Source organism: Thalassophryne amazonica, chromosome 12, assembly GCF_902500255.1.
Source record: "Thalassophryne amazonica chromosome 12, fThaAma1.1, whole genome shotgun sequence".
Classification (NCBI taxonomy): Eukaryota; Metazoa; Chordata; class Actinopteri; order Batrachoidiformes; family Batrachoididae; genus Thalassophryne; species Thalassophryne amazonica.
Genome location: NC_047114.1, coordinates 70334449 through 70350954, shown reverse-complemented (window position 1 = coordinate 70350954; position 16506 = coordinate 70334449). Strand labels below are relative to the sequence as shown.

The 16506-nt window shown below is 40.0% G+C and overlaps 1 protein-coding gene across 1 annotated transcript in view; it reads left to right on the top strand.

Annotated features, from left to right (window-relative positions):
- tnr (tenascin R (restrictin, janusin)) overlaps positions 1-16506 on the top strand; it is a 306961-nt gene that overhangs the window by 139530 nt on the left and 150925 nt on the right. Inside the window, 4 exon segments of the mRNA XM_034182776.1 lie at positions 1788-2004; positions 2133-2221; positions 5937-6099; positions 13993-14469. Coding sequence (XP_034038667.1) covers positions 1788-2004; positions 2133-2221; positions 5937-6099; positions 13993-14469 — 946 coding nt within the window.

Here is a 16506-nt window from a genome sequence, read left to right as displayed (position 1 = left end):
AGCAAAGGTATTAAAGGTGAATACATGTGATTTCTTAGCTTTTGTTTGTAAAGAATTTGCAAAAACTTCAAAGAACCTTTTCATGTTATCATTACAGGGTGTTGTGAGTAGAATTTTTATGGAAAAAATTATTTACTCCATTTTGGAATAAGACAGTACAGCCCAGTCTCACTTTTTTTTTCGTGCTCCCGTGACGCAATGAGTCAAATTTTTCATCTTTTTTTAACTCACTATTCCTAACCCTAATCCCACCCCCAACCCTAACCTTAACCATAACCTAATCTTACTCCTTCCCCCCACCCTAACCGTAACCACCCCGACCCCCCCGTTTCACTTCTAATTTCGTGCAGCCATCATGGAATGAATGAGAATGAATTTGTGCTGCCATGATGAAAATGAGGCGCTTTTCGTCACAATATCACGAACCAATAGATTGTGTATTTCATGCTGCTGAAGCACGACTTGCCGTGAGACCAGGTTGGACAGTAATGTAACAAAATGTGGAAAAAGTGAAGCACTGTGAATACTTTCTGGATGCACCATAAAGAAATAATTCAAGAAGAACCAAAATGACAAATAACACTTGTGAACACTTTAGTTTTAAATAAATTAAAATAACAAAATGCAATAGATAAAAATGAACTGTTACTGAAATATAAAAGTTTGAGGTTTACTTGACAAATGCTGTTACGGTCAATCCCATAATTTAAAACTTGTTAACTGTCCATGTTTGTGCAATGTTGTTGTCAAACAATACCAATGATTGGCTGGACAAACAGTGCATCATTTAAAAAATAATGACAGTACATACTAGGCTTGTGCATCTTTTTGATTTTTCTCAGCTCACAAAAATGGATTGGAACCTGCAGAAATTTTCATGTCGCTTCAAGTTTTTTGTTACTTTAACTTTTTTGTATGCCCTCATTTTCACATTAAGACATGACTTAACATCATGGAAATGGCTAAACTGTGATTGTGTTGTGTTAACCAGTGGACCTTTCCATTGCATGCACACTTGTTTAAATCTTAATGAGAATCAATTAAAAACAGCCATGGATTTTATTGCTCAAATAAGATATTTGTTAAAGGAGTTAGTTGCAATAATTCAAACATAGTACCACCTTGATATAATACTCTTACTGTCCAAAAGTGAAAAATGCGTGATGTTAATTTTATGTCATATGGCCTGCCTTAAATACAATATGGAATCAATAAAAATTGCTACTAGATTCACATCTGGACTTAATATATAATAAAATGTAATCATTCATTATGTGACATAAAGCTTGCATTGCAACCACATGGGACTGAAATTTGTGACTTTTTTGAATTGTTTTCTTCAGACAGACAGACTGAGCTGAAAACATTATGTCACAATGCTGCAATGTTTTTTTGTTGTAAATCTCTGAAGTTCAAGTTCAACAAATGTGAACATGGTGTTCAGTTCCTCCCTTTCCTTTGTGTTTTGGATTATCTTCCCTTGAAAAGCTTCTTCCTTTAGTTTTGTATTTTCTCATATCTGAAAATCTCTGTGAGTCTGAAAACACATAACTGTCTCACCACATTTTTTTAATCTGAATTTTAAAGCCATATTGTGCCATGTTGTTTTGTCAGTACTGTAGCCGGTGACACAATGACAGATTGAGTCTCCTTGAGCTCTTTTGGTCGTCTTCCCACTCTTGTGCCATCTACCTAAGACTGAAAGAACAAAAACAACTGAAAATCTGTGAATTAGGCTCAAACACTGAGAAGTATTTTTATATATTTCCTACTGGGTTTGTCTGCAGGGCATCACTCATGGTGCTCCATCAAGAGACAACAAGCTAGTACGAACCAGCCGAGTCCGGAGGCAGACACCAGGTGGCGATCAGCTCCCCTCTGCTTCTGCAGCTAACCAGACACTGCGGGAGCAGGCTATGGTCTTTAACCATGTCTACAACATCAACGTACCCTTAGAGTCGCTGTGCTCTGTCGAGCTGGATGCGTCAACACCACCAGCCCCAGGTGATAATGTCCTCAGCTATGTATATGTTTTCAAATTCATTGCAACATTTTTTTTACATTTTAAAGTGCCTGTATACATAAGACATAAAAATTAGCCTATAAAAACCAAGCTTGATGTGACATGTAAGGCGCTCATGCTAAATCTTCCCCAGAGGTTCCAATGGGATCAACCGGACCAGCAGAGTACACAGAGCACACAATGGACACCGACAGCCAGGTATGTTTTTTTTTTTTTGTAAACAATTCTATAATTTGTATCTGAATTGTTTAAATTTGGTGATATGGGCAATGACACAATGAATGAATGACACAAAGAAACATGCAAAGAAACCTCACCACTTTGAGTCTTCTTGATGGTGGAGGCCGACTGTGTCATGTGAGACAGACCTTCTAAGATTTCTTGTCTGATTGCATTCATTCATTTACTATACCTGCTTATTCCAGTTAAGGGTCATAGGGGGGCTGGAGCTTATCCCAGCAGTCATAGGGCTGGATGCCAGTCTGTTGCAGGGCCACATATAGACAGACAAACACATTCTCACATGCATGCACACCTACAGTCAATTTAGAGTCACCAATTCACTTAAACTGCATGACTTTGGAAGTGGGAGGAAGCTGGAGTACCCAGAGGGAGCCCACACAAACACGGGGAGAACAGCCAAACCTCACACAGAAAGGCCCAGGCGGGCAGCGATCCCACAACTTTCTTGCTGTGAGGCAACAGGGCTAACCACTAAGCCACCCTGCTGCCTGTCTGATTGCATTTCTTTCTGTAATTTCACACTGAACTGAACTATGGAGACTTGGTGTCTTGAACTGAAGTTATGACATCAGTGGTAGGCACAGATAACCAAAAAATTAACTTCGATAACAGATAATCAGATAACTGAAAAGTTATCTTTGATAAAGATAAACCGATGAACCATCCAAAAATGTATCGGAAGTTACAGATACAGATAGTTACAGATCACAAAGGATTCTGGGTAACAGTGCCTCTGCTAAACACTGATTGGTTCAGTCATTCATTATGTAAACCAACACGTTAATGTGACGTGTCGTGTGTTGGTGTTTACAGATAAATGTGCTTTTGTAAAATATTCCATTTTTTATTTGTAAAAACAGGCATTTTTATGGAGCCCTGGAAGTGTCATCGCAAAATGTTTTGCATGTGGAGAGAATGTGCGCACTTTTTATTAGTGCCATGCGCACGTTTTATGATGTGTGCACGTTTTATGATGTTGTAAAACGTGCACTCAATATTGTGTTGACACATAAATGTTGGCTTTACACTGTGTGAGTTTTGGCCCTTTTTCAGATGATTTTTCATTCGTGTGAGAATTTTTTGGACCAAGTTTCAGGTTAATCGCGCATCCTGCATCGTGTAGTGTACATGGAGTAACAAGCTGCATTTAACATCTCACGACCACCTCCTGATCGCCGATCGTATGGTCGAATGAAAATCAAACCTGTTTGATATTATTCTGTATCCTGCTCCTGAAGAGCTACAAGCGTCCAACTACTCGCACTGTGCCTGTGCAAACACGGCAGAGCTGTCTTGTAATGTTTTTTGCTGTTGTTGTTGTTTTTAAACTTAATTTGTAAAAAAAAAAAAAAAAAAAAAAAAAAAGCCATTTGCAAAGCCAAAAAGTTGATTTGACAACCATCTGATATAACCGGGGTCCAAATAAATAGAACACTGCCATCTACTGGTGCCCAGACGCTTAGTACTTAGGGCAAATACTGCCATGAACACTACTGCCCAGTAGATGGCAGTAGAGGCCTTGAAAACTTGCCAAAACAAAATTCCAGATAATCCGTGTCTGCTACATTTAAGATGCGTGGAATTTAACAAAGGCAAATACAATAACATCTATAAACCCAGAGAATATATTCACGAGAGTTTTAGGCACTAGAGTTTAATGCTGCTGTCTGTGGAACCTGAACAGATGCATTTGTCCTGTCATGAATATACTGAGATTACTCATAATGCACTGCTGGGCACAGCATGTGCTCACAAAACCTTAAAAATTAGCACATTACTTTAAAACTAAAACATATATCTGATGTTTTCACTTCATAAAACTTCAGGCATGACAGTAATTTTAAATAACTTGTCCAAAATTAGTTTGGTTAAAATTTGAACCATAAGTTAAAAATATATGCCTCTAGATGACTTGGGTGATATTATCAGTATGGTGTTAAAGAAAATTAGTTTTTTTTTTTGTGACCAGTTCTTCTTTGTCTGCAGAGGGTAGAGTGGTTTTGCTTGAAATTAGCTTGCTTCTGTTTGCAGAGGGTAGAACTATACATCTCTTAGGAAACTTTCAACAGATAGGTCTCAACTGATTTTAAATTTTAAAAATGTTTGCTGCTGTTCAGTTTGGTTTACTACGTTATCAGTCTAAAAGTTATCAAGATAATTAGTCTGATAATGGTTTTTAAAGTTATCTAAAATGATCATCCGATAATGAAAACATTATCTTCGATAATTATCTGTTATCAGATTATCGGAAGTGTGCCCACCACTGGTTGACATCACGTTGGATTGTAACCATGACCATTTTTGAAACATTCAAAAACAAATTGCTGTGGGGTGAAGTATTTTAGAAAGCTGTGTTGTAAAAAAAAAGATTTTTTTCAAAATGATTTGACGCTATTGACACTCCATCTATCTGAATCCTCACTCATTAATCTGTCAAGGTTCAGTTCAATTCAGTCTGTTCATTGAGCACCGAATCATAATATCTCAAAGTGCTATAGCAGAGTAAGGGCCAGACCTTCCACCCACTGGGTTGCTTGCAGGTGGGTGCTTTGATTGCAGTGATTAGCTTTTACTTTTGTTATTGTGGAGAATTGAATTAGGCTTGTGAATTAGTGGATTTGGTATGAAAGTACAAAAGGTGTACAGTTACCTTTTATCGGCTGTTTCTTGAGAATACTGCATGTTGTAACTCGAAAAGAGCAAAATGTACATAATTAGGGTGCAAAACGTACTGCTCAGTTCTGACCAGTCCCCACATTGTTTAAACAGCAAGGGCACTTGCACTCATCTGTGCACGTGTACTTGCGTTCTGGACTTGCAACCTGGATGGCAAGCACCCAAGTAGACAACCAGTCTACATGATTTACGTTTACATTTATATCTTCACCTATGGTTATGAGCTTTGGGTAATGACTGGAAGAACAAGGTGACGGATAAAGCTGGCAGAAATGCCCTTCCTCATCTGGTATCAGTGCTTAGACTCAGGGTCAGGGTGAGAAGCTTGAATATTGACGAGGGAGTCAGCATAGAGTTGCTGCTTCTTTGCATCAAAAGGAGCCAGCTGAGGTGCTTCAGTCATCTGCTGAAGATGCCCCCTGGTCATACTCTGTAGGTAGATCTTCCAGGGACGTGTAACTGAGAGGATTCACTGCAAACGAGCCAAGATTTTCTGGAGGCATTAGATTCCCCACTTGGTTTGGGAACTCCTCAAGTTCCACGTGGAAGAGTTAGAGGACTTAGCAGAGGATAGAGAAGTCTGAGAAGAGCACTTGTTCTGATGCCACTGCGACTAGTACTCAAATAAGCAGTAAAAACAAAAATATTAATGACGAACGTATGTAATTAAGAATGTGCCAGGTTTAAACACATGTAGCTCTTGTAGAAACGACAGATGACAGTGATTTATTTCATGTTCCGCTGAAAACACACCCGGGATCCCTTTTGACTACTTTGTCAGACTACAGGTTGCAAATATAGCAAAATGGAGTTGGAGATGCTCCCTACACACACACACACACACACACACACGTATGAAATGCTGAAGACTATACCCTATAGATTGACAAAATATGGCCATAAGAGTTTTAACAAAACAAGGTTTACTGTTGGATGCAATCCATTTCATCAGGCAAAAGCACACTTTAAAATTAAATAATCTGCTTTTACACAGGTAACATTCACACATCGCATCAACATCCCAAAAGCAGCCTGTGGTTGTCCCACAACAACCACAATCCAGCAGCTCGCCACCCGGATGGAGATGCTGGAGAGAGAAGTTTCTATGCTCAGAGCTCAGTGTGGATCTGGATGCTGTGGGGAGAGCCCAGCCATGGGTGAGCCGTGTTTAAAAGCAGACAAAAACATTTCATGTGAGAACAATTTTCATTGCTGCTTTCTGTTTTTAGGAAAACGGACCGAAAATTGCAGAGTCAAATATTAAATATCCAAAACCTGTAACGCAGTCTGTAGTATAAAAATCCACTTTCTACAACATCTTGCCATTATAATAACTCACAAATTCAGTGAACTGGATTATAATACAGTGCATCTGGGAAGTATTAACATTGCTTCACTTTTTACAAATTTTATATTACAGCTTTATTCAAAAATTGAATAAATTCATTTTTCCCTCAAAATTCTACTCACAACACCCCATAGTGACAACATGAAAAAAGTTCTTTTTTTTGCAAATTTATAAAAAATAAAGAACTAAGAAATCACATGCACATAAGTATTAACACCCTTTGCTCAATACTTTGTTGATGCACCTTTGACAGCAATTACAGCCTCATGTTTTCTTGAATATGATGCCACAAGATTGGTGCACCTATCTTTGGGCAGTTTTGCCCATTCTTCTTTGCAACACCTCTCAAGCTCCATCAGGTTGGATGGGGAGCATCGGTACACAGTCATTTTCAGATCTCTCCAGAGATGTTCAATCAGATTAAGGTCTGGGCTCTGGCTGGGCCACTCAGGGACATTCACAGAGTTGTCCTGAAGCCACTCCTTTGATATCTTGGCTGTGTGCTTTGGGTCATTGTCCTGCTGAAAGATGAGCTGTTGCTCCCTTCTGAGGTTAAGAGCACTCCCACTGTATGATGCTGCCACCACCATCTTCACTGTAGGGATGATGTTTGGTTTCTTCCAAACATGAGGCCTGGCATTCACCCCAAAGAGTTCAATCTGTGTCTCATCAGACCAGAGAATTTTGTTTCTCATAGTCTGAAAGTCTTCAGGTACCTTTTGGCAAACTCCAGGTGGGCTGCCATGTGTCATTTACTGAGGAGTGGCTTCTGTCTGGCCACTCTACCATACAGGCTTGATTGGTGGATTGCTGCAGAGATGGTTGTCCTTCTGGAAGGTTCTCTTCTCTCCACAGAGGAATGCTGGAGCTCCAACAGAGTGACCATCTGGTTCTTGGTCACCTTCCTGACTAAGGCCCTTCTTCCTGAATCGCTCGCTCAGTTTAGATGGGAAGCCAGCTCTAGGAAGAATCCTGTTGGATCTGAATTTTTCCATTTATGGATGATGGAGGCCACTGTGCTCATTGGGACCTTCAAAGCAACAGAAATGTTTCTGTACCCTTCCCAGATTTGTGCTTTGAGACAATCCTGTCTCGGAGGTCGACAGACAATTCCTCTGACTTCATGCTTGGTTTGTGCTCAGACATGCACTGTCAACTGTGGGACCTTATATGTAGACAGGTGTGTGCCTTTCCAAATCATGTCCAGTCAACTGAATTTACCCCAGGTGGACTCCAGTTAAGCTGTAGACACATGTCAAGGATGATCAGTTTCAACAGGATGCACCTGAGCTCAATTTTGACCTTTGTGGCAAAGGTTGTGAATACTTATGTATGCGTGATTTCTTGGGTTTTATATTTATATATATATATATCCATCCATCCATCCATTTTCTTCCGCTTTATCCGGAGTCGGGTCGCGGGGGCAGCAGCTCAAGCAAAGCCGCCCAGACCTCCCGATCCACACACACCTCCCCCAGCTCCTCCGGGGGAACCCCAAGGCGTTCCCAAGCCAGCTGAGAGATGTAATCCTTCCAGCGTGTTCTGGGTCTTCCCTGGGGCCTCCTCCCAATGGGACGTGCCCGGAACACCTCTCCAGCGAGGCGTCCAGGGGGCATCCAGAAAAGATGCCTGAGCCACCTCAACTGACTCCCTTCGACGTGGAGGAGCAGCAGCTCGACTCCGAGCTCCTCCTGAGTGACCGAGCTCCTCACCCTATCTCTAAGGGAGCGCCCAGCCACCCTGCGGAGGAAACTCATCTCGGCCGCTTGTACCCACAATCTCGTTCTTTCGGTCATGAGCCAAATCTCATGACCATAGGTGAGGATCGGAACGTAGATCGATCAGTAAATCGAGAGCTTTGCCCCCCTACTCAGCTCTCTCTTCACCACGACGGTCCGATACAGCGACCGCATCACTGCAGACGCTGCACCGATCTGTCTATCGATCTCACGCTCCATCCGTCCCTCACTCGTGAATAAGACCCCGAGATACTTAAACTCCTCCACTTGAGGCAAGGACACTCCACCGACCTGAAGAGGGCAAGGCACCTTTTTCCGGTCGAGAATGTATATATATATATATATATATTATTTGAACATTCTCTAAAAATGTTATTCGTGTTGTCTTTATGGGGTATTGTGTGTAGAATTGTGAGGAAAAAAAAAGTCATCCATTTTGGAATAAGGGCATAACATAAAAAATGTGGAAAAACTGAAGCACTACGAATACTTTCCAGATGCACTGTATATATTAGAAGAACCTTTTTACTTAATGCACTATTCAACTGCTTCCTGCAAACAGTTTGTCTCACTGGAAAGAATATTATATCTCCAGCAGTTGTGTTCTGAATAAAAATGAGCCTTAAATATTTTCTCAGGGAACCAGGAAAGGAATGCTCAAAGTGAGATAGATGCCAGCCGTAATTGTCTGTGATGCCAAGAGACTTAAAAAATGAAATGGGTTAAAAATAAATAATATTAATAGACAAAGACAATTCCCAGCTAAGAATGCATTGCAGGATGTGTTTAGCATGGATTGGGTTCAGAAATACCTGTATGTCTGAAAAAAATAAATAAATAAATACATAAATTAAAGTGAAAATTGATTTCCCATGCATGACTTTGTGTTGCATCAATATTACAAAAAACGTTCAATGCAATTATTGTATGTAGCCTGGTAATTGAATGTTTTTCAGGATTCAAACAGATCAAAGGAAAAGAAGTTCACCACCACCAATAAATATGTAATGGCACAAATGTTAACAAAGACAAATGCTTGATAATTACATTACATTTGCTACTCTGTGTAGCCTGAGGCTTCATGGAGGACAGCACAAAAACAGACTGAATGCTTGCAAGAATACATTTTATAGATTGAACACTTATGAATATGCAAATAGCACAGTGTCTTTTATTCAATTCTCATTTGTTCAATTATTCATTCATCTTCAGATATTTGTGAGTTGTGTCAGATTTGGTAAAAGCAAAACTATAGAGGCACTCAGAGATCACATTCATCTGCCAAATATGCAAATTTCTATTATTTTGCACTGGGATTAGTAACATTATTTCATGGTTGGTTGAAGTGCTGATGTACTTTTATGAAGTTAAAGCAACCTCATTAATATCACACATATCCAAATGTGCCATATTTTCTGGTGACCTGGTGTGAAAGGGGCTTTTCTCACTGTGCCAGCGAAGAAATGTTACTGGACTGAAATTTAGCGGAACTAAACTTAGTGGGAGCTAATTAATCCGCTGATGGGTTTCAAAATTAAAGAGCTAATTCGCTAATGAAAAAGTTAGCTTTGCTAATTAGTGTTTAGCAGAACTGTTCCCACCATTGTGTGCCTAAAGACCCCCTGACACTTACACGACTTTGATCCGCACACTTGCACACACTCTGCCGTGCATGAGAGTAAACTCGTCTCAAACTTGTAACCCATTGTAAACTGTGCACAACATCATGCAAGCGTGCAAAGAAAAGTTTAAAATGTTCAAAATCTCCATCATGCATTAATTACATGAACTTAACGTGAACATTATGCACACAAGTCAAAAACATAGCATGTGAGTGTGAGTGATTGCGTCAGCGCACCACATCAGAGAGCAGCTCGTCTGAATGATTATAACGAGATGTTAAATCTATCATAAACATACTTTTACAGCTATTCAGAAGAAGGGATGAACATGCAACTGCTTTATTAAGCTATTACAATATGAACATGACAAATATTTACCTTTTTAGACGGCTCCAAATACGTTTTCCACCTCATTAAGCACGCCAGAAAAGCAGCTGCTCAGCATCCTCTGTGATTCTGGAAGCGATTAGAGCTGTTTTCAACAGCCATCTTGGACTAACTCCGCTACATAATAATTGTTTTATATATGCTGCGTCAAGCGCACAATGCGTGGCAGCCAGTGGAACAAAGCACGGCGTCCAGCTGGGAACACAGCGGGTGGGATTGTCGCGACGATGTGCGCGGATCAAAGTTGTGCAAGTGTCAGAGCACCTTAAGGCAAAAAAGAAGTCTGGGAGCCATGAGGCATTTCTCTTTCCATGCACCTTTTTCATGGAATAGTTTTCCATTTGGGAGAAGACACAGCTGATACTGTTGAGATATTTAAATCCAGACTAAAGAAATGTCTCTTCTCCTTAACATCTCTGTTTTGTATGTACATATGGTATTGTTCACATAGTCTGATACATCTCTGTTTTGTATGTACATATGGTATTGTTCACATAGTCTGATACATCTCTGTTTTGTATGTAACACCCCCGAGTCACACTAACTGTCAGAATGCTCGTAGCACGGGCCGTGGCGGAGGATTAGCAGCAATCTTCCATTCCAGCTTATTAATTAATCAAAAACCTAGACAGAGCTTTAATTCATTTGAAAGCTTGTATCTTAGTCTTGTCCATCCAAATTGGAAGTCCCAAAAACCAGTTTTATTTGTTATTATCTATCGTCCACCTGGTCGTTACTGTGAGTTTCTCTGTGAATTTTCAGACCTTTTGTCTGACTTAGTGCTTAGCTCAGATAAGATAATTATAGTGGGCGATTTTATCATCCACACAGATGCTGAGAATGACAGCCTCAACACTGCATTTAATCTATTATTAGACTCTATCGGCTTTGCTCAAAAAGTAAATGAGTCCACCCACCACTTTAATCATATTTTAGATCTTGTTCTGACTTATGGTATGGAAATAGAAGACTTAACAGTATTCCCTGAAAACTCCCTTTTGTCTGATCATTTTTTAATAACATTTACATTTACCCTGATGGACTACCCTGCAGTGGGGAATAAGTTTCATTACACTAGAAGTCTTTCAGAAAGCGCTGTAACTAGGTTTAAGGATATGATTCCTTCTTTATGTTCTCTAATGTCATATACCAACACAGAGCAGAGTAGCTACCTAAACTCTGTAAGGGAGTTAGAGTATCTTGTCAATAGTTTTACATCCTCATTGAAGACAACTTTGGATGCTGTAGCTCCTCTGAAAAAGAGAGCTTTAAATCAGAAGTGTCTGACTCCGTGGTATAACTCACAAACTCGTAGCTTAAAGCAGATAACCCGTAAGTTGGAGAGGAAATGGCGTCTCACTAATTTAGAAGATCTTCACTTAGCCTGGAAAAAGAGTTTGTTGCTCTATAAGAAAGCCCTTCGTGAAGCTAGGACATCTTTCTACTCATCACTAATTGAAGAAAATAAGAACAACCCCAGGTTTCTTTTCAGCACTGTAGCCAGGCTGACAAAGAGTCAGAGCTCTATTGAGCTGAGTATTCCATTAACTTTAACTAGTAATGACTTCATGACTTTCTTTGCTAACAAAATTTTGACTATTAGAGAAAAAATTACTCATAACCATCCCAAAGATGTATCGTTATCTTTGGCTGCTTTCAGTGATGCCGGTATTTGGTTAGACTCTTTCTCTCCGATTGTTCTGTCTGAGTTATTTTCATTAGTTACTTCATCCAAACCATCAACATGCTTATTAGACCCCATTCCTGCCAGGCTGCTCAAGGAAGTCCTACCATTATTTAATGCTTCAATCTTAAATATGATCAATCTATCTTTGTTAGTTGGTTATGTACCACAGGCCTTTAAGGTGGCAGTAATTAAACCATTACTTAAAAAGCCATCACTTGACCCAGCTATCTTAGCTAATTATAGGCCAATCTCCAACCTTCCTTTTCTCTCAAAGATTCTTGAGAGGGTAGTTGTAAAACAGCTAACTGATCACCTGCAGAGGAATGGTCTATTTGAAGAGTTTCAGTCAGGTTTTAGAATTCATCATAGTACAGAAACAGCATTAGTGAAGGTTACAAATGATCTTCTTATGGCTTCGGACAGTGGACTTATCTCTGTGCTTGTTCTGTTGGACCTCAGTGCTGCTTTTGATACTGTTGACCATAAAATTTTATTACAGAGATTAGAGCATGTCATAGGTATTAAAGGCATTGCGCTGCGGTGGTTTGAATCATATTTGTCTAATAGATTACAGTTTGTTCATGTAAATGGGGAATCTTCTTCACAGACTAAAGTTAATTATGGAGTTCCACAAGGTTCTGTGCTAGGACCAATTTTATTCACTTTATACATGCTTCCCTTGGGCAGTATTATTAGACGGTATTGCTTAAATTTTCATTGTTACGCAGATGATACCCAGCTTTATCTATCCATGAAGCCAGAGGATACGCACCAATTAGCTAAACTGCAGGATTGTCTTACAGACATAAAGACATGGATGACCTCTAATTTCCTGCTTTTAAACTCAGATAAAACTGAAGTTATTGTACTTGGCCCCACAAATCTTAGAAGCATGGTGTCTAACCAGATCGTTACTCTGGATGGCATTTCCCTGATCTCTAGTAATACTGTGAGAAATCTTGGAGTTATTTTTGATCAGGATATGTCATTCAAAGCGCATATTAAACAAATATGTAGGACTGCCTTTTTGCATTTACGCAATATCTCTAAAATCAGAAAGGTCTTGTCTCAGAGTGATGCTGAAAAACTAATTCATGCATTTATTTCCTCTAGGCTGGACTATTGTAATTCATTATTATCAGGTTGTCCTAAAAGTTCCCTAAAAAGCCTTCAGTTGGTTCAGAATGCTGCAGCTAGAGTACTGACGGGGACTAGCAGGAGAGAGCATATCTCACCCGTGTTGGCCTCCCTTCATTGGCTTCCTGTTAATGCTAGAATAGAATTTAAAATTCTTCTTCTTACTTATAAGGTTTTGAATAATCAGGTCCCATCTTATCTTAGGGACCTCATAGTACCATATTACCCCATTAGAGCGCTTCGCTCTCAGACTGCGGGCTTACTTGTAGTTCCTAGGGTTTGTAAGAGTAGAATGGGAGGCAGAGCCTTCAGCTTTCAGGCTCCTCTCCTGTGGAACCAGCTCCCAATTCAGATCAGGGAGACAGATACCCTCTCTACTTTTAAGATTAGGCTTAAAACTTTCCTTTTCGCTAAGGCTTATAGTTAGGGCTGGATCGGGTGACCCTGGACCATCCCTTGGTTATGTTGCTTTAGACGTAGACTGTGTTTCATAATTAGTGTATGGCCTTGCCTTGCAATGTGGAGCGCCTTGGGGCAACTGTTTGTTGTGATTTGGCGCTATACAAGAAAAAAGTTGATTGAAGTTGATTGATAGTCTGATACATTTGATATTATGTATATATGTTATAGATTTTATTGTTTTAACCTGTTTTATCTTTTAGTAATATGTTTGTTTGATTTATGTTGCTTCTTTACTATGTGTGATTGTAAATGCTGAAGCACTTTCATTTGTACAATTTGATACTAAAAGTGCTATATAAATAAAGTTTCTTAAATATTAGCTGAAGACCTTTTGATTCAAATGTAAATGAAAGTAAAGAAGAAATGATCCATTTCACACATAATGGATTCTGACTAAATTCATCATGTCACCAGGTTTTTCTGTCAGGAAAGAGGTAAATCTTGCAACAAGAAAAAGAACAATGAAACAAAGGCATTCACACATCTGTAGAGGACATAACTAACCCAAAACTGAAGTACTACTTGGTGTTTGTTGTTATCTTTGACTTAATTTTATATTATTATTATTATTTTTACATCTTAACTTCATAATAGTTTTTTCTAAAATAGAATGATGCATTATTCTGCCACATTATGACGGTGTGTACTGTCCTTTACCTTTGTCCCAGGCCGTTTGGACTTCATTTCCAGCTGTAGCGGACACGGCAGTTTCAGCTTTGATCTTTGCAGCTGCATCTGTGACGAAGGTTGGATCGGCAAAAACTGCTCTGAGGCTCGCTGCCCAGATGACTGTTCTGGCCAGGGGGTCTGTGTGGAAGGAGAGTGCGTGTGCGACCGTGACTTTGGAGGGGACAACTGTTCTGAGCCAAGGTGTCCTTCGGACTGCTCGGGCCGCGGGTTGTGTATTGATGGGGAGTGCGTGTGCGAAGAGTCCTTCACTGGAGAAGATTGCATGGTGGGGAGATGTCTCAATGACTGCTCGGACCAGGGCCTCTGTGTTAATGGGACGTGTCAGTGCCGGCCTGGGTACGTTGGAGAGGACTGCTCGCTAGTCTACTGTGCCAACAACTGCAGTAAGAAGGGCGTCTGCAAAGAAGGTTTCTGCGTCTGCCAGGAGGGCTTTGCTGGAGACGACTGCAACTCTGGTAGGATATGACTTTTTATCCCCCAGTTTGATCCTCTGTCAGTTGTCATTTATTGAGAAACTTTATTGTGTTTCAGTTCCCTGAAGGCAGATTCTAGGCGAGTACTGTCATATTGCTTTAATCTTTACTGTTAGTGTGACCAAAATCAGGTCATTCAGAACAGTATTTCAGCCAAAACACATATGAAAATATCACTGTATGGTAGAGGTGGGCGATACCGGGAATTCTGGTATTGATCTGATACCAAGTAAATACATGCCCAGTATTGCCAATATCGATACCGATACTTTTTCATATTTAAGCTTCATAGATCCAAAGGATCCAAAAGACCTAGGACAGAATTTCGCCAAACCTTGTACGTAACAAAATCCTTTATTATCACAATCAACATTTTTGTTTAAAAAAATATCACTCAACACAACTTAAAACAAAATCTCCTGAGGTAGAGGGCTGTCAAACCACAATACCAAAACCAAGGGTGCGCTGCTCCGTGTTGTGTGACACAGCATAGTGCTGCTTTTACAGGCAGAGAGTAGACTTTGATGAATCTGTGTGCGCAGCAGTCAGTACGTGTGTGAGAGAAAATAAGCTTGAGTATCGATCTTTTTACACGAGTATCGGTATTGGTATCGATATTATTGATATTAGGATCGATCTGCCCACCTCTACTGTATGGCAGAGGTGGGACAAAGTCACTGTCAAGTCATTCTCAAGTCATCAATCTGTAAGTCCCAAGTCAGAGCTTGCAAACAATTGGTGGTCATTCTGACTTGACTTGTCCCACCTCTGCTGTATGGTCCCTAAAAGTTCAGCCTGAGGTGTTGAGCAGGAACAGGTTTTTCACAAAAGTCTAACATTAACTGAAAATGACTTGCTCAAATAGAAGAACATAATGTCAGGACAACCAAGTTTCATTTTGAATCCGAAAAATTCAATCCAAAAAGTTATTACAGAGCATTACAGATAAAAATGAGAAAGTGCACCAAATGTGTGTTCTTGTTCATTTCTTGTAATTAAATGTCATTTAAATATCTCATTCTAACTGTTGTAGAAATCGTGCTGTGATGTTTTGATGAATTTAGAGAGTTAAGGGCCTTTCAGATCATGCACGCTGCACACTCAACTTGTTGCGTCTGCAAGTGCAGGGGCTTTCAGATTGCGCAACTGCACGCTGTGAATGTCGCAAGCGGATGTGGAAAATAGGCGGAGTTCTGTTTGTGTTCTGGAGGCTGAACAAGTCTCGCTGTCAGCATGTTTGTGAAGACTTGTGTGTTTCTGACAAAAGAATTAAATAAAAAGTGAGATTAGCAGCAAAAAGCAAAACAGTGAGTCACGGACATCACCCTGCTGAGAGGAGCTTTTTTCAGCAGCTGCTCAGAGTGAGGATGTCATGCCCAGCCTGGGTCTAGGTCTTAGTCCTTATTTTGCATCCCCTTTTGGCACACCTCTGGCCCCAGCTTTGATGTATTAGTTATTTTTTTCATCATGTGGTTATTTCTGTTCTAGTTTTGCTGTGTTACTTTTTGTTACTTTTCACACTCGAGCCATTGTCCAATTCCGTTCCAGTTTTGTTCTGCCAGATTGTGTTTGCATTATTGATCATTGTTTATTACTTGTTTATTTTGCTTTTCTCATTTGTGTTATCAGTTATGCTTTATGTAGGGTTTTACTTTCTATTTTCATGTAGTTTGTTATTCTTATAGCTCGTTGACCACCTTGTTTTCCTAGTTTTGTTGTGCTTAAGTATTTATGTTCCATTTTCAGTTCTCATGTTTATGCCTAGTTCTTAGTTATGTTATTCTGTCCTCACGCCCCTCCGAGTACCCTCCCACTCCACAGGCCTGCACCTGCTATTGTCTTTGTTTCACACTTTGATTTGGTCCGCTTTGTGTTTTCTTTCACTCTCACTCCTGGCACCTGCTCACGCATCCCTGTAGCTTACATCACTTCACTTTGTGCACCCTCTTCCTCCCCATCTTGCACAGTGTTTTATCTTTGTTCAGTGACCACGCCCCCTTTCTAGATTGTTCCTCACGT